The sequence below is a fragment of the Staurois parvus genome, unplaced genomic scaffold (assembly GCF_062004578.1).
Source record: "Staurois parvus isolate SC_StPar_1 unplaced genomic scaffold, SC_StPar_1.0 ptg000187l, whole genome shotgun sequence".
NCBI classification, from domain to species: domain Eukaryota; kingdom Metazoa; phylum Chordata; class Amphibia; order Anura; family Ranidae; genus Staurois; species Staurois parvus.
In genome coordinates this window covers 5757141-5780451 of record NW_028317983.1, presented here as the reverse complement: position 1 = coordinate 5780451, position 23311 = coordinate 5757141, and the positions used below count along the sequence as shown (strand labels likewise).

Genomic DNA, 23311 nt, shown 5'->3' with positions numbered 1-23311 from the left:
CGACTCCATAAAAGCCTATGTCCATGTACACATAGGTTTTCGCAGAGTTTAAGAGCTGCCGCGTTTAGGTGAGGTTAACCTCCCTGGCGGTATTCCTGAGTGTAGCTCGGGGTAAAGTTTCAGTACCATAAGCGGTAACCCTGAGCTACACTCGGGAATACCATGCGGAGCTGCTCCGGGATCCCTCAATCACTTACCTTGTCCTGCACTCCCACGATGTCCCTCCTGCAGTGTCCCCGGCAATGTAATCCGGCGGATGCCGGCATCTGTCATTTGGGTTCCGTTCTCTGCGAGCGTCGGGACATATGGGGTTAGAACGGCGGGAAATTTGAAAATGACAAAAAGTGACATTCACTAAAATCACATAGTTTAACATTACTGTATCAAACCATTTCACATACATTTTGTCCCGAGTGCTTTGTCCGGCGCCCTGCCTGCATTTTTACTGTTCTTTCTGCCTGGAAACTGGGAAACGTCCATGGCGTCCAAAAAGCGTCCCTTTAGGTCAAAATCGGTTTTAGACCGGCTAGAGAACAGCGATAGTAAATCAGAACCACTTGCAGAATTGAGTGATAATGATTCGTGGGGAAATTCGTCATCAGACACTGAAAACGATTTGTCAACTTTGCTCAGTGATGTGCGATCTTGGCGCTATATTTCAAATTTCAGTGTTTTTGGTTTGATTATATTATTGAATTAAATTTATTATATTATTTTTTATGATTATTAAATTATAATTTATGATTTCGTGTTTCAAGTCTTATCATACCCGGGATGTTTACTAGACTCTTGTTTGGACAGATTTCAGTGAGTTATTCCTAAAAATTGCAGGCCTACAATAAAAAAAATACATATTTCCATGCAAAAAAATGTACCGCTTTGAGCACAGAAATATGGACATAATCAGACCGCTAGGGAGGTTAAACCTCCCTCTCCTGAAAACAAAAGAGTCGAGTTCAGGATAGGAATGTTTTGACCGTTGACCATGGCAAAACGCAGCAACCGCGGTACTGCCTTTTTGCAACGATTTGCATTTCCAGCAGCCGGAGGTCAGAGTACATGAAGCCTAAAGTTGTGATGAAAACTAATGTTTCCTGACGGAACTGACAAGTAGTCCTTTAAGCGAGAAACTTTTGCAGCAGGTACTCCTCCATACACTTCCTTGTGTCACCCTCAGAGAGGTAGTAGCCTAGGACCAGAACAGGGTACACTAGGCTTCAATCATGGATTTGCTCCTTTTAAAGAGGAACCACTTTATGGTAGATCTCTCTGAACCACTTTACTTCTGTCAGTCTGGCACCATCACTCACACAACAGGCTGATTACAAGATTTAGGAACCATGGCTAGGCTCACAACCTATTCTAAAGGATAGCATATACGAGCATGGAGGTGGTGCTAAAAAGCTGCCATGATTAGTGAGCTCAAGGAAAGCAGCACCATTCCAGGCTCCAATATTCCTTCCCAGCCACGTATGCACCAAGTGCCTGCCAAGGGAGCCCATCCCCACTCCTAAAACTGTAACTGCAACAAACTGAAGGTCGCACTCGAATGTCATTACTTCCTTGAAAAAACAGACTTGGGGGCAGGGGCTGACTGACAACTCATGGGGCCCCTGGGCAATAGGGGATCATGGGGCCCCTGTGTCCTTGCCCAAACTCAAACAAGCCTATGAAAAAGGTACCAGGGGCATCTCATGGGGCCCCCTACTGACATCGGCCCTCGGGCAGTACCAAATGGTCAGTCCGCCCCTGCTTGGGGGTAAAAAGGTGCTAGAAGGGTGGTTTTCAGGGAGGTACATGCAACATGATGGCTTTGGCTGAAAAAATTTTTTACAAAGACATGATATCATCAAAGTATGGCCTTCAGTTTGTTGCAAAATGCCATGATTCCGAAAGCACCACACAACTGACCAAAGTTTAGAAATCAAACATATGATGTTTTCTTGTTTGAATGGGAGACACCAAGCCCACCTTTCCCCCTCTGCTTGTTTTCTTACAACATAGCACAGCACTGCTTCCATCTGTATCTGAAAGATGAAATCTGGAAACTTGGCACGTTGGCTTCCCAAGCCCATGAAATATGTTGCTGTTCTATAAATAAAGAATAATAATTATGCAGTGTGATCAACTTGCAATACTTCTGGCAGGGAAGACCACAAAGGCTGCCATTTAGACGAAGGGAGCCAAGTAAGCGGCAATGGGATTGGCTGGCTGATTTATGCTGGAAAATGTTTAAAGCAACTATGACATTAGCGATGTACTGGCAAAGCACAGAGAAATAAAAGCAGGAAAACAAATTAGGTCTAGTGGATAAAAACTGCTGGAAAGGGGGTTAGTGCAAAACCTGCAGCATCTCTGCATAGAAACCAATCAGCTTCCAGGTTTTATTTCCAAAGCTTAAGTGAACAAGCTGAAGCTAGAAGCTGATTGGCTACCATGCAGAGCTGCACCAAATTCTGAGTGCTCCAGTTTTAGTAAATCTACCCCAAAGTGTCTAGCAAAATGGCAGCTGCAAACTGACTGGTTGCTATGGGCAACAGACACTTCTGTTATTTATATTGGTCTGAAGACCTATGCTTCCTCCTAGCAACAATCCATCCTAGCAACAGGAAAAAAAGAAATTGATTGGTTGTTTGAAGGAGCAATCTTCCAAGAATGCACTGCTCTAGGAGGTCAAATCTATTAGTCTTCCTCGGGTATCGAATGAGCAGCAGCTATTAAATGGGAGCCCTGGTTTATCTAAGATTCTGAAAGGAAAATTGTGCTCTTAACAGCAAGTTGTCCTGCTCCTGTTGTAGGAAAGTGCCCTCCTAACTTTACGGGAACATTGGCAACAGCTGCTAGGCTATCCCAATATCGAATCCCATAATTTTACCGAAGAAACCACCTTCTCTGCTGGCAAAACAAAGCAGCCATTTCAAAATTGTAACCGCTTTCAATTAGAATTCAGTTACAGGAAGACTGAGTGGGTCAATACAACCAAACCATCCAGCAGGAAATAAAACTACTGATGGTAAGGTGGTCATGATCTGCTCTGTGGTTTTTGCAATTGAAAACCTTTTGAAATTGCGAAAGACCACTGTGTATGGGCACCAATTGGGTTGGGTTGGCATGCAGTTCTGCCCCCTTCCAGCACCCATTAAAGGGTTAGTTACCTTTACCAAAAAATTGCCTATGCAGATAAGTGGTGTGTAGATGAAAAAAATACTGCAGCTTTGACCAAAGTTGGAAAATGCTCTTGTTATAGCTGTAAGCCATTTATGTACCTCCCAAAGCCAGACTAAAAAACTCCCCAAGATGGCATCCCCATCTTGCTTTGTTGTTAGGACATTGCCAAGACTCCCAGCTAATTCAAACCCACTCAGATGCACTCTCTCCCATGCAGCAGTAGCCGTGAGCGCAGCGATGCTGCAATGGAAAAGATAGTGGACCACACAACCGCAAGGGTTTAAGAGCTAGCTACTGTGATGGTGGGATTGAGCACTAACAGCTGGGAGTGTCTTAGCAAAGTCCTAGCAACAAGGCATGATGGGATGAAAAACCTGGGGGTTTCTTGGCCAGGCTTCGCAAGGTACGTAAATGGCCTACACTAATAGCAAGGGCATTATTCAATTCACAGCTTGTTTTTATCTAGAGGTGTCCTCTACCTGCATAGGCAGTTTTTTTGTAAAGGTGGACTAATCCTTTAAAAGGCATACCTAAATGTATGTATTGAGCCAAAGCACATGCACAAATTGGCCTGGGGGGGGGGGGGGGGGCATAACTGCCTAAATGCTACATAAGATCTTGGGGCTGTGGCTGTCTATTGTCTTTCAATTACTTCCTCTTGTGGTTCAGTTGCAGTAGAGCACTGTTCATTCAACATACACTGTACAGCCAAAAGTATTGGGCCAGCCCTGCAAATCATTGGATTCAGGTGTTCCAATCACCTCCATGGCCACAGGTATATAAAATCAAGCACCTAGGCACACAGACTGCTTCTACAAACATTTGTGAAAGAATGGGTTGCTCTCAGGAGCTCAGTGAATTCAGGCGTGGTCCCGTGATAGGTTGTCACCTATGCAATAAGTCCATCCGTGACATTTCCTTGCCACTAAATACTCCACAGTCAACTGTTAGTGGTAACAAAGTGGAAGCAACTGGGAACAACAGCAACTCAGCTACAAAGTGGTAGGCCACGTCACATGACAGAGCACATGCTGAAGAGCACAGTGCGCAGAATTCAACAACTGTCCGCAGAATCAATAGCTAAAGACCTCCAAACTTCAGATTAGCACAACAGTGTGCAGAGAGCTTCATGGAATAGTTTTCATGGCCGAGCAGCTGCATCCAAGCCTTACATCACATAGAGCAATGCAAGAGACGTGTTCTCTGGAGTGACAAATCACGCTTTTCTGTCTGGCAATCTGATGGACGTGTCTGGGCTTGGTGGTTGCCAGGAGAACGGTACTTACCTGAATGCATTTTGCCAAGTATAACGTTTGGTGGAGGGGGGATTATGGTGTGGGGTTGTTTTCCAGGGGTTGGGCTTGACCCCTTCGTTCCAGTGAAGGGAACTCTTAAGATGTTGGCATACCAAAGAAATTTTGGACATTTTTAAACTCCCAACTTTGTGGGAACAGTTGGGGTATGGTCCCTTCTTGTTTCAACATGACTACGCACCAGTGCACAAAGCAAGGTCCATAAAGACATGGATGAGCGAGTTTGGGCTGGAGGAATTTGACTGTCCTGCACAGAGTCCTGACCTCAATTCGATAAAAGACTTTTGGGATGAATTAGAGAGGAGGCTGCAAGCCAAGCCTTCTCTTCCGACATTAGTGCCTGAACTCACAAATAGAAGAATGGTCAAACCTTCCCATAGACGCCCTCCTAAACCTTGTGGACAGCCTTCCCAGAAGAGTTGAAGCTGTTATAGCTGCAAAGGGTGGGCCAACTCAATAATGAACCCTATGGACTAAGACTGGGATGCCATTAAAGTTCATGTGCGTGTAAAGGCAGGCCAACCAATACTTTTATACATAGTGTATCTAGGGGGATAATCTTTTGCATCCAGTGTGGTGTGGACTTGGCCTGAAAGTTTTTGGGAGGCACACAACTTTAACAATCCCTAAGAAACAGCAAAAATCAAACAAGCATGGGTAAGTATGTCTTTCTTTGTATTTAACCAGTTCTCTACTGGGCCAATTCTGACTTTTCTCACCTACATAAATCAGTATTCTTTTTTTTATTTTTGCTAGAAAATTACTTAGAACCCCTAAACATATTTTTTTTTTTAGCAGAGGCTCTAAAGAATAAAATGGTGGTGGAAGCAATTATTTACATCACGTGGATTTGCATGGTATTTAAAAAAAATTAATTTCACACAAACACATCATAAAACCTACTTTTTGGTTAAATTATACAAGATGATGTTACACCGAGTAAATAGATACCGAACATGTCATCATGCTTTAAAACTGCGTACGCCCGTAGAACAGTGCCAAACTACAGTACCTAAAAATATCAATGGCAATGCTTTAAAAGCATTTACAGGTTAACAGTTTAGAGTTACACAGGAGGTCTGGAGCTAAAATTATTGCTCTTGCTCTGATGTTCAAGTGGATACCTCACAAGTGTAGTGCTAGCTTCATTTACGTATGCGTTTGCAGCCAGGTAAGCAGCTGATCAGAACGATTTGTGTTTGATTGGCTGCATTGGAGACATTCTTTATGGTGTCCCCGTAAGGTTCAGTCAATTACTTGCTGCTGAAAGGACCAAGCTAGGAAGCTTTGAGAAGTCTCCTCAAGTTACTACTTTGCCCTACAAATGTATCCCACAGTTACCCTGCACCCAAGTTCAAGTTTAATAAAGCATCAGAAAAAGGATACCCCTAGACTAATCATTGAGCTAGAAGAGAGACTGAGAATGTGTACCTGGCTGTGAATACGCTACCTTGGGAAAGAATCTGGGGCTCATTCAGTGGGCCCCTTAGGGGGTGAGCATTACACTTGTTTTCACCTTTATCATGCTTTTTTTTGCCTCTCAGTGTTATTGCTCTTCATCCCATCCACTTTTAGCCATTTTCTGTCTACATACACTCACTCCAGCAAGTCATGTACGTCGTTTCTCCAAGTGAGTTTCCTGATGCTGACCATAATGATCTATGAATGCACAATGTGCACTGATACTTATAGTTTCCACTGGAAGTGCAGTCGCTGATTGGTAATTATACCCTCATTACCATTCACATTGAGTCTGCACATGGACACAAAAAAAACAAAACACTTTCTTCAGAATAACAAAAGGTAGGAATCTGCAACAAAGTTTGCTGAAATCACTGCAATGTACCATAGATCATCCAGAGGGGAATGGTTTTTTTTTCAATATTTTTTCAACTATTTACAACCCTAATTTTAAAAAAGCTGGGCTGTTGTGTAAAATCTATAAAAAAAACAGAATGCAAGGATTTGCAAATCTCATAAACCCATATTTTTTCACAACAGAAAATAGAGACGATATCAAATGTTTAAACTAAAAAATGGACCATATTAACAAAAAAATAATTTTCAAGTTGATGGCAACACATCTCAAAAAAGTAGTGACAGCTATGTTTACCACGGTGTATCATCCCCTCTGTTTTTAACAACACTCTGTAAATGTCTGGGAACAGAGGAGACTAATTGCTGAAGTTTTGGGAGAGGAATGTGGTCTCATTTTTGCCCGAACAAATGCTGCCCAATCTTTCAGCATTGAAGGTGCCTTTCCAGATGTGTAAGCTGCCCATTCCATATGCATTAATGCACCCCCCCATTCCATCAGAGATGCAGGCTTTTGAATGGAGTGCTGATAACAAGCTGAAAGGTCTCAATTCCTCATTAGTCTGGAGGACTAAAGTCAAATTTTGATTTGTCTGAACACAGAACAATTTTTCCACTTTGAAACAGACCATTTTTAATGAGCTTTGGCCCAAAGAAGATAGCGGTGTTTCTGGATCTATAAATATAATGGTATAGCACGAATACATAAAAATTTATATAACCACATATAATGATATTAATAATAAAAAACATATACTGTGACACATATATAGTGATATGATCTTCTCTGGAATCTTGAAGTGACAAGAAAAACGTGAAAAACACGTAGTCCTAATTGGACCCAATTTAGTGAACACACACAAAATGACAACTCAAATCCCTTATTGGGATCAGTGGCTAAAAATCAGCCTAAAAAAATCAAACCAAACAAGTGACACATGAAAGTGAATCCCTGCAAAGGGGGATAGAACTCCTATATAAAGTGACTCATACTTAATGAGAACTTCACAAAAAAACTCCAAATATTACAACAAATATATGAAAACCACACAACAATCTCCCCCAATTGGTAGTACATAAAAACATACCAAAAATGACTAAAAATAATTGTATAGTGAAATATACTTCTAAAAGTATAAAACAATGTAAATTAAATAAATAATTGTAAAAGTCCAAAAAAATGTGCACATATGCCAAGTGTTCCACTAATTCTTCCAAAACATGCAGGTGATGCAGTGGATGTGCATTACAGCCGCTGGTGATAAAATCCAAAAATGGCTGAATTGCCTCCTCACCTCCTTACTGTGACCCAATGAGCCAAAACGCTTGTGGGATCACAAATGGATCCTCCACGGACAGATTCCCCTCTGTGGTATCCGTCCACATAGTAAAGGCCACTTCAGTAGTATACGTTTAGCATCTCAGCTCCCCTTCAGGTTCCCTTCAAATGTGCGTAACCGTAATACATCCAACTCACATATGGATCATAATAATGACATTAAAGAGAGATCCTCCATAGTGTAATACCATTTAATGTAAACAGAAAGACATGGCACCGCCAATTGCCCACTCACTTGGTATCAACAGAAAACAAGCATTTAAACCACATGCTATGGGTGTAGTTTGCATGGGTTTTAGGAGTAGCAAGATGGCGTCCACGCCGGAAGTGTGTCACCACGTACCAGGTACTTCCGGCATGGACACCATCTTGCTTCTCCTAAAACCCATGCAAACTACACCCATAGCATGTGGTTTAAATGCTTGTTTTCTGTTGATACCAAGTGAGTGGGCAATTGGCGGTGCCATGTCTTTCTGTTTACATTAAATGGTATTACACTATGGAGGATCTCTCTTTAATGTCATTATTATGATCCATATGTGAGTTGGCTGAATATTTCGGTTACACACATTTGAAGGGAACCTGAAGGGGAGCTGAGATGCTAAACGTATACTACTGAAGTGGCCTTTACTATGTGGAAGGATACCACAGAGGGGAATCTGTCCGTGGAGGATCCATTTGTGATCCCACAAGCGTTTTGGCTCATTGGGTCACAGTAAGGAGGTGAGGAGGCAATTCAGCCATTTTTGGATTTTATCACCAGCGGCTGTAATGCACGTCCACTGCATCACCTGCATGTTTTGGAAGAATTAGTGGAACACTTGGCATATGTGCACATTTTTTTGATTTTTTAAAATTATTTAATTTATACTGTTTTTTACTTTTAGAAGTATATTTCACTATACAATTATTTTTAGTCATTTTTAGTATGTTTTTATGTGTTACCAATTGGGGGAGATTGTTGTGTGGTTTTCATATATTTGTTTTAATATTTGGAGTTTTTTTGTGAAGTTCTCATTAAGTATGAGTCACTTTATATAGGAGTTCTATCCCCCTTTGCAGGGATTCACTTTCATGTGTCACTTGTTTGGTTTGATTTTTTTAGGCTGATTTTTAGCCACTGATCCCATTTAGGGATTTGGGCTGTCTGTCTGTTACTTTGTGTGTGTGTGTTCACTAAATTGGGTCCAATTAGGACTACGTGTTTTTCACGTTTTTCTTGTCACTTCAAGATCCCAGAGAGGATCAGATCACTAAATATGTGTCACAGTATAAGTTTTTTTATTATTAACCACTTCCTGTCCAGACACTTTCACCCCCTTCCTGTCCAGGCCAATTTTCAGCTTTCAGCATTATCAAGCTTTGAATGACAACTGTGCGGTCATGCAACACTGTACCTATATTAATTTTTTTGCATTTTTTTGAGACAGATAAAGCTTTATTTTAGTGGTATTTATTCACCACTGGGATTTTTATTTTTTTTTGCTATTTAAATGAAAAAGTCCAAAAATGTTGAAAAAAAGATTTTCTTATAAAATTTTGCAAATAAATAACATTTCAGCATAAATCTTGGCCAAAATGTATTCCGTTATATTTTTATTAAAAAAAAAAAAAAACACAAATTAGTTTATAACCAAAAATTATAATTTTTAAAAAAAATTTTTACTTTTTTTTATATTTGGTTTTTTTTTTTGTTTTTTTATACATACTGTCACCCTAGAAGTACAGTGTCACCATGGTGACACTGTACTACTTGTGGGGTTTGATGAAGATTTTGTTTTGTTTTTTTTACACTGATTGCTTTTACACCCATAAAGGCTGTAAAAGCAATCATTTCTCATTCTCTCTGGCTGCATTCTTGCAGCTACTGAGAACTATGTGAGCTGTGATTGGTCACAGCTTGTCACATGGTACAAGGCTGTTGTGAATAGCCTTGTACCATGTGACCTCTGTGATCATTCACAGATTTCACACGTAGTAAGCAATGATGTCACAAGCGGACGGCAAGTGGTTAACATCATATTATTATATGTGGTTATACTAATTTTTATGTATTCGCGCTACACCATTATATTTATATTCTCAGCACTATTTTACTTATAGGTATAAGTTTTGGGTGTCAGCAGCTTTATAGTTATTATTTATTTATCCTTTCACTTCATAGCGCAGGAGGCAAAATCATTATTGGTGTTTCTGGATCATGTTCAGTTACTGCTTGCAGAGCTTTAGCTTGCAATTTGGATGGTATGGCAGACTGTGTTCACAGACCGTATTCCTGGAAGAATTCCTGAGCCCAAGCAGTGATGTCCATCACAGAATAATGCCCATCTTAGAGCCTGAAGACTACAGCATTCAATATTATGTTTTGGCCTTGTCCCTTGAGGTAACAGCAAATTCTCCAGATTTTCAGAAACATTTGATATTATTGTAAGCTCCAAGGAGCAGGGCCCTCGAACCCCTCATGTATCGCATTGTATTGTTATTGTACTGTCTCATGTATTGTCTCCCATTGTAATGTAGAGCGCTGAGCAAACTGTTGGCGCTATATAAATCCTGTATAATAATAATAATGTACTGTGGATGATGATATATTTAACGTCTGAATTGTATGTTGAAGAACATTATTCTGAAATTGGCTGACAATTTTTAGACGCAGCTTTTCACAGACTGAATACCTGCCCATCTTTACTTCTGAGACACCCTGACTTTCTAAAATACCTTTTTCATACCCAATCATATTACCGACCTGTTGCCAATGAACCTATCAGAAAAAGGTTTTTCCAGCTTTTCCTTGTTAATACCACTTACTTTGCTAGCTTTTTTGAAATGTGTCTCTGCCATCAATTTCAAAATTACCTTCTTTTTTTCTTAAAATGGTCCATTTTCTAAGTTGAAACATTTGATCTGATTTTTATTTTCTATTGTGAATCAAATGTGGCTTTATGAGATGTGCAGATCATTACATTCTGTATTTATGTAGATTTTACACAGCGTTCAAACCTTTTTGGAATTGGAGTTGTAATATAAGCATACAAAAGTTCAACTTTAAAAGTTAAAATCTATCAGTTTTCAGGTCATTTGTGATTAATGCATTTTTTTCTACACGTTGTATCACTCTGTGGTAAATGTAGCCTCGCAGTTTGAGCTGCCATTTAGCTTCTCTCTCCGCATGATTACACGGGGCGGACCCATCAGTGGACCCGCTTGCTCGGTGGGGGATCTGCCTGCTAATCTCTGCTGAGAATGTGGATGACAGGTCCATGTTCACTCAGCTTATGTAGAGCGGACATGGACACAGCCCGTTGTCCTTTATGGGCTCTCAGATGGAAATGGACCACCTGTCCGCTTCCATCTGACTATCATCCAATCCAATCTGCCAGACAGATGGGGAAAGGATCCTCACCCATCTGCGCTTAGCAGACAAGATTGGATCAGATGAAGGCGGGTGTAAATGGATACATGTCCGTTTACACCCACCGCTCCATAGAGAGCAATGGAGCATTCGATCAGGTATGCTGGAAAAATGGACAGATGGACCAGATAGGTCCACTTGGGTGAAAGGGTCCTAACAGCCCAAAGTGTTACTAAACCCACAACAGTAAAATCAGTCTGTATATGCAGTAAAGCATGCTTGTTATACTCACTGTGGAACCCAAGGGGTTAATCCTCAGCATTGTGTAAAAAGGCTGATTGATACGGACTTCTATGCTCCTCCTCTTGTTCAAATGTCCACGACTTATCTCCTGATAGGACAGACTGAACCATACCCATTCTGCACATGCTCAGTTTAGCGTGTATTTCTAGATGTTCTTTTTTTTCTTGGGAGAGTGTATGTGATCAACACAGGGCCAATCAGCACTATCCAGACAGAGGTCAGGGGTTTTGCATCCTCCTAGAGAAAACTCCTCCTACAAGCTTTAACCAGTGCTCTGCTGAACACTGATAAAAGTCACAAGACTGCTCTAACTGCTGATGAAAGCAGTTTATATTTACTAAAATAATTGCATTTCCATGTTCTGTGTGTACTGTGACAGACCAGATTTAGTGAATGCAGGGTCCGGGGTTTAGTAACACTTTAAATCAGCAGGTCTGTTTGATCATCATGACAGCTAGTGATCACATGAGGTTTGTTTACAGATGACTGGGAACCATGCTGACTAGTTCATAATAGTTAGTGAGCAACCAGTACTCCTAGTTCTACAAAAGAATATAGATTAACGCTCCTTCAGCAAGGGCCAACATGTTTGAGCACATTAATATACAAACTGTGGTCAGGATTGGGTTAACCAAGGTTGAGACAATAATCTGACTTTCTTTTCTTGTCCTTCGAGAGCTGTCATCAGGGGAATGGCCATATGCACTTTGCTTTTATTTACGTCATTACATCTTCTAAATATGCACTGACTGTGTGTGTGAAGAGCTTCATCGTACAGAGAACCCTTCAGACAAGTGTGCTTTCCAACTTGAAGATGCCTCATTTCTGTAGCTTTTCTCCTGTGTGTTTAGGGTTTGCAACTGTCAAGATTGGGCTGAAAGCATTTTATGGCTCTTGGCATTGACTCAACATCCTTCAACAACCCTGAAAGAATCTGTTTTAAACACAGACTGTGAAATGCAATTCAGCTCCAAAACTACTATACCTCCTCCTCTTATGCTAGTCTCCAGGACTTCACCAGAGCCTCCCCCATACTCTGGAACTCTCTACCCTAGTCTGTCCGACTATCACCTACTCCGTCCACTTTTAGGAGATTCATGAAAACATCTCTCTTCAGGGAAGCCTATCCTGCCTGCAGCTGATAACAGAATCTTCTACAGGTGTAACTCTTTTTTACGACCGCTTCGGTCAACGTAATTTTCGGTTCATGCATTGAAAATAATGGCTCGGTTTACCAATTTTTTACGCAATACGAAGCAAGTTTCCCTAGGATGCATTGCACCTGGGAGGTTTAAAGCACCGGCCCTGTGCCTTTAAAGTGCACTTTATAAAGAGTTTTGAACAGATAAGACTTTTTTTACCTTTTTTCTGAACGGATTAATTGGTTTTCAATGCATTTACAAATTTTTTTTGCAATACGAAGCAAGTTTCCCCAGGATGAATTGCGCCTGGGAGGTTTATAGCGCTGACCCCGTGCATGCTGGAGTCTGTGGGTAGCACGTGGCGTCGAGTGTGGAGGTGTTAATGCGGTTTTTGCATGAGAGTTTTGGAGCCATTCTGGAAATTTTTAACCACGTCCCTGTACAGTATTTATGCCTTTATAATACACTTTATCAAGAATTTTGAACAGATAATACTTTTTTCTGACCTCTGGAATGGATTAATTGGTTTTCAATACATTCCTATGGGAAACCGCGTTGCAATACAAAACGTCCCTGGAGAACAAATTAAATTTGTAAACCGAGGTACGCCTGTATTTCTCCCATAAGTCCATCTCCCACAGTTATTACCTTTGTACCACAAGGCCCTCCCTCTTAGATTGTAAGCTCCCAGGATCAGGGCCCTCCTATCCCTCTTGTATTGAACTGTATTGTTGCTGTATTGTCTCCCGTTATATTGTAAAGCGCTGAGCACACTGTTGGCGCTATATAAATCCTGTATAATAATAATATATAAATCCTGTATAATAATATATAAATCCTGTATAATAATAATATAAATCCTGTATAATAATAATATATAAATCCTGTATAATAATAATATAAATCCTGTATAATAATAATATATAAATCCTGAATAATAATAATAATAATAATAAAATCTACATTCAAAAGCACAGACTGGTAAACAAATGGGATAAGCCTATATTTGCAATAACAGCAAGCAACTCTTCCATCTTTCATTGCAGTGCCAATCAAGAGTATTGTGGATGTTTCACAGAACGACATATTAATGGTAGAAGGCGTCTGATTCTGTATAAGGGTGTCAGCCTCAAGACAGTCATTCAGACATTTGACCCATAGACATTTACAGCAGTATTAAACCCAAAAGCAAACATTTATTATATTGTAGTTTACCAATTCTTAGATGTGATGGCTGCATTAGTTTCCTTTTTTTAGGCTTTCTTTCTTCTTTTTTCATCTGGTGATCCAGCTAGTACACCTGTTTTTTTTTTTTTTAAATAGAACGAGCTCTTTTGCAGTTACAGGGATGAGACAAACCATTTACCACTGACATGGGTGCTTAAAATTATAAAATTTTATTTATGTAAAACCTTTCTCCCAAAAGGAAAAAAAAAACTGTTTGCTATAACCGATTATGAAGTGTGAGCTGGAGTTTGGCCTCAATTTGTTATGATATTTAAATCTGCTAGTACATCTAACAGTCCCCTCCCCCCAGACTAACAATACTGCTGTACAAAGGTACCCCTTGTGCTCCTTCATCCAGAATAGGAGCATTCTTTTACGTGACTGACCAGATCACCAGGTAAAAAAGAAGGGAAAATAAGCCTATAAAAGAAAACAAATGCTGCCACCTTATCTAATGATTGGTAAGCTGCAATATATTACATTTTTGGTTTCAAGTTTATTACCGCTTTAAGAATGTCAACAGACATAACAGAGGGAGGTGGATCATTTTTATAAGCTGCAAACTCTGAGAATTTGTTTTTATGGTTCTTCCTTAAAGTGGTCTATGCCATTCTCCTTGCTATCTGATCTAACAGTACCTATGCATAGCTTTTTATTGCTGCAATTCTCATGTCACACCTGTCTAGCACTACCCAGACAGCAGCTGTGAAAACGGTGTAAAAATCGACTTTACAGTGTCTTGAAAATCCTACCCCTTGAAATTTTCCACATTTTGTCATGTTACAACCAAAAATGTAAATGTATTTTATTAGGGTTTTATGTGATAGACCAACACAAAGTGGCACATAATTGTGAAGTGGAAGGAAAATAATAAATGGTTTTCAACAATTTTTACAAATAAATATGTGAAAAGTGTGGCGTACATTTGTATTCAGCCCCCCGGAGTCAATACTTTGTAGGACTCCCTTTCACTGCAATTACGGCTGCAAGTCTTTTTGGGGATGTCTCTACCAGCTGTGCACATCTAGAGGGACATTTCTGCCCATTCTTCTTTGCAGTATCGCTCAAGCTCTGTCAGATTGGATGGAGAGCGTCTGTGAACAGCAATTTTCAAGTCTTGCCACAGATTCTCAATTGGATTTAGGTCTGGACTCTGACTGGGCCGTTCTAACACATGAATATGCTTTGATCTAAACCCTTTCATTGTAGCTCTGGCTGGATGTTTCGGGTCATTGTCCTGCTGGAAGGTGAACCTCCGCCCTAGTCTCAAGTCTATTTCAGATTGTAACAGGTTTTCTTCTAAGATTGCCCTTTATTTGGCTCCATCCATCTGCCACCACCATGTTTCACAGTGGGGATGGTGTGTTCAGGGTAACGTGCAGTGTTTGTTTTCTGCCACACATAGCTATTGCTTTTAGGCCAAAAAGTTCAATTTTGGTCTCATCTGACCAGAGCCCCTTCTTCCACATGTTTGCTGTGTCTCCCACATGGCTTCTCGCCAACCGCAAACAGGACTTCCTATGCTTTCTTTTAACAACGGCTTTCTTCTTGCCACTCTTCCATAAAGGCCAAATTTGTGGAGTGCACGACTAATAGTTGTCCTGTGGACAGATTCTCCCACCTGAGCTGTAGATCTCTGCAGCTCCTTCAGAATTACCATGGGCCTCTTGGCTGCTTCTCTGGTTAATGCTCTCTTTGCCCGGTCTGTCTATTTAGGTAGACAGCCATGTCTTGGTAGGTTTGCAGTTGTGCCATACTCTTTCCTTTTTCGAATGATGGATTGAACAGTGTTCCGTGAGATGTTCAAAATTTGGGATTTTTTTTTTATAACCTAACCCTACTTTAAACTTCTCCACAACTTTATCTATGACCTGTCTGGTGTGTTCCTTGCCCTTCGTAATGCTGTTTGTTCACTAATGTTCACTAACAAACCTCTGAGGGCTTCACAGAACAGCTGTATTTATACTGAGATTAAATTACACAGAGATGGACTATTTACTCCAGTAGATTTTAGTTAGGGGTATCAGAATAAAGGGAGCTGAATACAAATGCACAACACACTTTTCAGATATTTGTAAAAAATTTTGAAACCCATTTATCATTTTCCTTCCACTTCACAATTATGTGCCACTTCGTGTTGGTCTAATCACATAAAACCCAATAAAATACATTTACGTTTTTGGTTGTAACATGGCAAAATGTGAAAAATTTCAAGGGATATGAATACTTTTTCAAGGCACTGTACTTACTTACCCCTTTTACTTCCTTTCTATTTGTCCCTCCTTTCCCGGTTGCTTGGAATTATTTGTTTTCCACTTGCTGACCTCAACCAGTATAAAAAAAATTGATTCAACCAATCTGACTTCCAGCCGGAGTTTTCACAGCTGCTACATAAGGATTGTTAAAGAGCTATGAGAGAACAGAGAGAGCAGTAAAGGGCTTACACCAGTCTCTATTTACAGGTACTGTTAGATGGAATAGCATGAGGAACGGTACTGGTCAATTTAAAGCCCCGGTACCCAACCTGTGGCCATTTGGCACTTTTTTGTGTGGTCCTTGGGACACCTGCAGACACTAGTACATGTTTTCCTATTGTCCTCTTATAGCAGTGATTTCGCTTGTAATATATCCACTACCTCTGACCATCTCTTGTATTATGATCGCAGTCTCTGACCTTCTCTTGTGTCATGACTATAGTCTTTGACTATATCCTGTTGTGTGTCTTCTGTCTCAGACACTAAATATTTACTGAATTTTATGTGCAGCCCTTTGATGATGTTGAGTGATGACCATCACTGCTTTACAGAACAGTTTGTAAAACTATTGGAGAAATTGGTTACTTACCGCAGCAATCATGATGGCGTTATCCAAGAAGCCAAACCCTATGAACGGCAATGCATTGTGAACAAACACTGAAAGACAAAGATGGAAAATACAAAAATGGTAAAGATAAAGTCTATATTGAAAAATTAAATATTTTTGATGCATTTATTTAATTTTCTGCCTTTGTTTAAAATATGAATCAGATTGTTCCAGAACCCCCCAGGTGCCTATACCTTTCCAGAGTCCTGGCAGGGATATCTGATGATAAAAATAAAATTATTGATAAAGGCATACGCTATGTTCAGGGAGTACAAATTTCGAGTTGTTATGGTCTTCTAGACAGAGACTCCCAGAAATCAACACACTTTCTGAGGTCTCTAAGGACCTGAAATGCTCAATGCTCTAAATAGCCAGACACTGTGTGTACTATTTAGGTAACATATGAAAGCTGGGAATTAACATTTTCCAAATAGTCCTCAACTTGAATTTTAGGATCTCAACAAAGGCACTGTTAGAATATGATACAGGATACATTTATTATTTAGTATTTGTACGGTAACAATTTTGTATAACAGTCTTTCCAGACACCAAGAGAAAAAAAAAAGGTGACGGGAGGGAGCTCAAGCACACAGCTCTGTTCCTGTGAGCAGTGTGGAGAGGGGTGCGTCTCTTCCCTCCAATAAACTCTCAGAGTTCTGCAGTGTGTAATTTCAGCTCTCTGCCCACTTTTTATGGAACTCTCAGACAAGCCTTATAAATTCAGCACTTTGAACAGCTGTAGAGAAGAGAAGGCTGTAGAGAAGAGAAGGCTGTAGAGAAGAGAAGACTGCAGATAAACAGCTACAACTTATGTAGGAGGAATTTCTCATCTCCGTGTAGAACCTGTGGCCAGTCACTTGGTTATATGTAATGGTTTACAACCACTTTAACTGACTGTACAAATTAGCTTGAACTTCCTCAAGCCTGTTCAGGAAAGCACACAAGTCTGATGCCTTGGCATACTGTAAGTCCTACAACTGGCACCCAAATGAAGTACCGTATTTTCCGGCGTATAAGACGACTTTTCAACCCATGAAAATCTTCTGAAAAGTCGGGGGTCGTCTTATACGCCGGTATACGGCGAGTCGGTGTCAGGGCGGCACTTTTTCGAGGGGCAGGGGTGTACAGGGGTGGGCAGAGGGGCTGCTGTACCTTACCTGGCTCCGGTCCCGGTCCGACGACGATCCGGTCCAGGAAGCGCGGCTGCTCCTTCTTTCAGTTCGGCCACTCGATGGTCGCGCAGCCGCTCAGCTCCGCCTCCTCACCAGTGATTGGGCGCCAGCACTGGAAAGGCACACAGGCAACCAATCACCGGCAAGGAGGCGGAGCCGAGCGGCCCCGCGAAAATCGAGCGGCCAAACTGAAAGAAGGAGCAGCCGCTCCTCTCCCCCACTGACACTAACGATGGGGCACTATTCCTCCTCCACACTGACACCAACGATGAGGCACTGTTCCTCCCCCACTGACACCAACGATGAGGCACTGTTCCTCCCCCACTGACACCAACGATTGGGGCACTATTTCTCCTTCCCACTGACTCCAATGATGGGGCACTATTCCTCCTCCCCACTGACACCAACGATGGGGCACTATTCTCCCCACTGATACCAATGATGGGGCACTATTCTCCCCACTGATACCAATGATGGGGCACTATTCTCCCCACTGATACCAATGATGGGGCACTATTCCTCCCACCGACACCAATGATGGGGCGCTATTCCTCCCACTGACACCAATGATGGGGCGCAATTCCTGCCACTGATACCAATGATGGGGCGCTATTCCTCCCACTGACACCAATGATGGGGCACTATTCCTCCCACTGATACCAATGATGGGGCACTATTCCTCCCACTGATACCAATGATGGGGCACGATTCTTCCCACTGACACCAATGATGGGGCACTATTCCTCCCACTGACTAATGATGGGACACTATTCCTCACACACTGACACTAATGATGGGGCACCATCATTGGTGTCAGTGGGAGGAATAGTGTCCCATCATTGGTATCGGTGGGAGGAATAGTGCCCCATCATTTGTGTCAGTGGATAAAATAGTGCCCCATCATTGGTGTCAGTGGGAGGAGTAGTGCCTCATCATTGGTATCAGTGGGAGGAATAGCACCCCATCATTGGAATACCATACTGAAATAGCATACCATATTGAAATCAAATCTGATGTTTTTTAATTTTTATTTGGTGTGCATTGGAAGAGGAGTAGTCTTATACGGTGAGTATAGCTCAAACCCTATATTTTAACAGGAAAAGTAGGGGGGGTCGTCTTATACGCCCAGTCGTCTTATACGCCGGAAAATACGGTAGTCTTTTAAGGATTCTAGGTGAATGATCAGTCATTCCTAACCTGTCTTTTTTTTTTTTAATTACGGGAAGGCTGGGATCAGGTTATACGCCTACTTTGGTGACAGAGCAACAACTGGTGCAAAGTGCTCATTACAGTACAGTTTGATTTTATGACATGTTAGAATGATGACTGTGCCCTTTTCTATGCAGAAAATGGGACAAATATCTGAAAAAAATGTGTTTCAGCTACAGTAGCTTCTATAAAATGACTGCAATTCTCTGCAGGAAGCTGCTACAAATATATAACAAGATGTAATATTACAGCACACGGTTACAGAGGTTTCCTGCATCAGCAAAAAGTCTCGGACACCAAAAGTTCTTTGTATATGACAAAGTGGGAAAGTGTTTTTGGCGAAGCTGTAGATAAGAAAGACTGGCTTTATATCTGGCATAGTACAGCACACTGCTCCATTAATGAAGCAGCAACCGAATCCAACTATAAACTATTACTCCAGTATGGAATATGGTTCCCCAACGCTTAGCTAGAAGTCAATCTTCGGTATCAAACCTGTTTCAGAGGCTGCCAGACTACTGATACCTTTTTACACATCTGGTGAGGCTGGACCAAAATTAAACAATTTTGGGTAGAACTTTATTGAATGATTTATACAATATTGGGCAGAAGAATACTGAAAAACCCAAAAACAAGCATTATTGAATCTGAACCCACTAAATATCAATATCGACTCTTAACATTTCTATTTACTGCAGCCGAACAGTCTCTGGCAAAAGATTGGTGGTCCTCTATACCAACTTCTACTGAAGGTAAAATATTATTATTATTTATTTCAGGTACTTACAGTGGGGCAAAAAAGTATTTAGTCAGCCACCAATTGTGCAAGTTCTCCCACTTAAAAAGATGAGAGAGGCCTGTAATTGGCATCATAGGTAGACCTCAACTATGAGAGATAAAATGAGAAAACAAATCCAGACAATCACATTGGCTGATTTGGAAAGAATATATTTGCAAATTATGGTGGAAAATAAGTATTTGGTCACCTACAAACAAGCAAGATTTCTGGCTCTCACAGACCTGTACCTTCTTCTTTAAGAGGCTCCTCTGTCCTGCACTCATTACCTGTATCAATGGCACCTGTTTGAACCTGTTATCAGTATAAAAGACACCTGTCCACAACCTCAAACAGTCACACTCCAAACTCCACTATGGTGAAGACCAAAGAGCTGTTGAAGGTCACCAGAAACAAAACTGTAGACCTGCACTAGGCTGGGAAGACTGAATCTGCAATAGGCAAGCAGCTTGATGTGAACAAATCAACTGTGGGAGCAATAATTAGAAAATGGAAGACATACAAGACCACTGATAATCTCCCTCGATCTGGGGCTCCACGCAAGATCTCACCCCGTGGGGTCAAAATGATCACAAGAATGGTAAGCAAAAAGCCCAGGACCACACGGGGGGACCTAGTGAATGACCTGCAGAGAGCTTGGACCAACGTAACAAAGGCTACCATCAGTAACACACAACGCCGCCAGGGACTCAGATCCTGCAGTGCCAGACGTGTCCCCCTGCTTAAGCCAGTACATGTCCGGGCCCGTCTGAAGTTTGCTAGAGAGCATTTGGATGATCCAGAAGAGGATTGGGAGAATGTCATATGGTCAGATGAAACCAAAATAGAACTGTTTGGTAGAAACACAACTTGTCGTGTTTGGAGGAGAGAGAATGCTGAGTTGCATCCAAAGAACACCATACCTACTGTGAAGCATGGGGGTGGCAACATCATGCTTTGGGACTGTTTCTCCGCAAAGGGACCAGGACGACTGATCCATGTACAGGACAGAATGAATGGGGCCATGTATCGTGAGATTTTGAGTGCAAACCTCCTTCCATCAGCAAGGGCATTGAAGATGAAACGTGGCTGGGTCTTCCAACATGACAATGATCCCAAACATACCGCCCGGGCAACGAAGGAGTGGTTTCGTAAGAAGCATTTCAAGGTCCTGGAGTGGCCTAGCCAGTCTCCAGATCTCAACCCCATAGGAAACCTTTGGAGGGAGTTGAAAGTCCGTGTTGCCCAGCGACAGCTCCAAAACATCACTGCTCTAGAGGAGATCTGCATGGAGGAATGGGCCAACATACCAGCAACAGTGTGTGCCAACCTTGTGAAGACTTACAGGAAATGTTTGACCTCTGTCATTGCCAACAAAGGATATATAGCAAAGTATTGAGATTAACTTTTGATATTGACCAAATACTTATTTTCCACCATAATTTGCAAATAAATTCTTTCCAAATCAGCCAATGTGATTGTCTGGATTTTTTTTCTCATTTGTCTCTCATAGTTGAGGTCTACCTATGATGCCAATTACAGGCCTCTCTCATCTTTTTAAGTGGGAGAACTTGCACAATTGGTGGCTGACTAAATACTTTTTTGCCCCACTGTATATAGCGCTGTCAATTTAAGCAGCACTTTACAACCCTCAAGGGGTGTACAATCTAAGGTCCCTAACTCACATTCATGTACTAGGGCCAATTTAGACAGAAGCCAATTAACCTACCAGCATGTCTTTGGAGTGTTGGAGGAAGCCGGAGTACCCGGAGGAAACCCACACAGGCACAGGGAGAACATGCAAACTCCAGCAGGTGGTGCCGTGGCTGGGATTCGAACCAACGACCCTAGTACTGCCAGGCGGAAGTGCTAACCATTTAGCCACTGTGCTGCCCCAAAATATAAAATGATGTGGCATATGACCCATGAAAAACTATCTGGCACCCTCCATGATAAAACTTGAACTTTTGAGAAAACTTGGTCTCCTTGGATGGAATCATTGCTCTCAAACTTTGATAAGTCCTTGTCGCATTTATGAAACTAAAAATTGTTCTTGCTGATTTCCACATTTTGGTTTGGGAGGGTGGGGAAAAGAGAAAAGATTACTTCAGATAGTTCACAGAGCTTTAATATTGCTATATAATATCCTCCCTCTTTGCGGTTTAACTGTAAGAGGGATTGATATAAAAAATGACGGGTATGAATGCAATAATTATAATGACTTATAATGTAAAGGGGTTGAACTCTCTGGTAAAGAGAAGATTCTGAAAGAAATAAAGCAGTGTTTTATCAATGTGATATTTCTACAAGAGACACATCGCCCACAATACAAAAATTAAGTTATAATCAAGACATTACAACATTTGTTATGAAGATTAGTGGATATGTGTTAGTAATGTGTATATGTAAAATGTATTTTATAAAAATTCAATAATAAAAAATAAAATAAAAAAGTAAGAAAAATCTTCTATCCTAAACCTTTGAATTAAAAGTAAAAAAAAGACTGTTGATTTGAAAAATACAGTCAAAAAATGACTGTTGATTTGTCCCCATTAAATCAATAAAAATCAAACAAACGTTCCAAAAACTGGGTTTTTGTTTTTTTTTTTACAAAAAAGGGTGAAGCCAGGCTTTTACATTTGCATATCAGTTTAGCTGCTTATATTTCCACATCGACTAGTTGTGACGTGGATTTTGCTGCAAGTGATGTATTTTTTCATCATCTGTTCAGATTGCTCATTTCCCATGAGAACTGAATGACTTTGAATGTTTAATACAGTTGAGGATCGATTCAAAATACTAACAGAAAATGGGACAAGGACAGGCAATGCGTGCTGACTAAGCTAATGATTGGAAGAACTGTGTCCATCATTGAAACTTGGATTATCCATCTACTGTATATAAGAGTTTGGAATCTATTTGTGGAGAAGGTGATTCCGGTTTCCTCCCACACTCCAAAGACATGCTGGTAGGTTCATTGGCTCCTGTCTAAATTGTCCCTAGTATGTGTATGTATGAATGTGAGTTCAGGACTTTAGATTGTACACCCCTTGAGGGTTAGGGACTGATGTGAATGTACAATATATATGTAAAGTGCTGTGTAAATTGATGGCGCTATATAAGTACCTGAAATAAATAAATAAGGTGGTAAATATTTAATTGCTGGTGGTGGACCATTTGCTAATGCAATTTCCTAGGTTGTTGGGAAGGACTCTTTTCAGCTTGCCTTGCAGAAATGAGGTTCTCAGTTCAAAACCCAAGCAGGACACTGCCTACATGGAGTTTGCATGTTCTCCCTGTGCCTGCGTGGGTTTCCTCCCACACTCCAAAGCTATGCTGGTGGGTTCATTGGCTCCTACCCTAGTATATGTATGCATGTGAGTTAGGGACCTTAGATTATAAACTCCATGAGAACAATGACTGATTGTACAGTATGCAAGGTGTAGCAGTCCAGATGCATTCTGGATGTGTTTCTGCATGCACATTTTTGGCGTTCCGGTGCGTTTTTGATGCGCTCCAGATCATTTTTTCCCCTCTCTTTTCTACAATTTAAATAGGGACATGTGCGTTCCAGTACGTGTTTGGTGTGTTCCAGTGCATTTTTGATGCGTTTTACCGCGTTCCAGTATAGTTC

At 41.0% G+C, this 23311-nt stretch overlaps 1 protein-coding gene across 2 annotated transcripts in view; it reads right to left on the bottom strand.

Annotated features, from left to right (window-relative positions):
* The window catches only part of TMEM65 (transmembrane protein 65), a 207346-nt gene that overhangs the window by 53235 nt on the left and 130800 nt on the right, over positions 1-23311 (bottom strand). For both annotated transcript variants that reach the window (XM_089677522.1, XM_089677523.1), the window contains one exon: positions 16504-16571. In XM_089677522.1, the coding sequence (XP_089533648.1) occupies positions 16504-16571 (68 nt within the window). The remainder of the gene's footprint in view (positions 1-16503; positions 16572-23311) is intronic.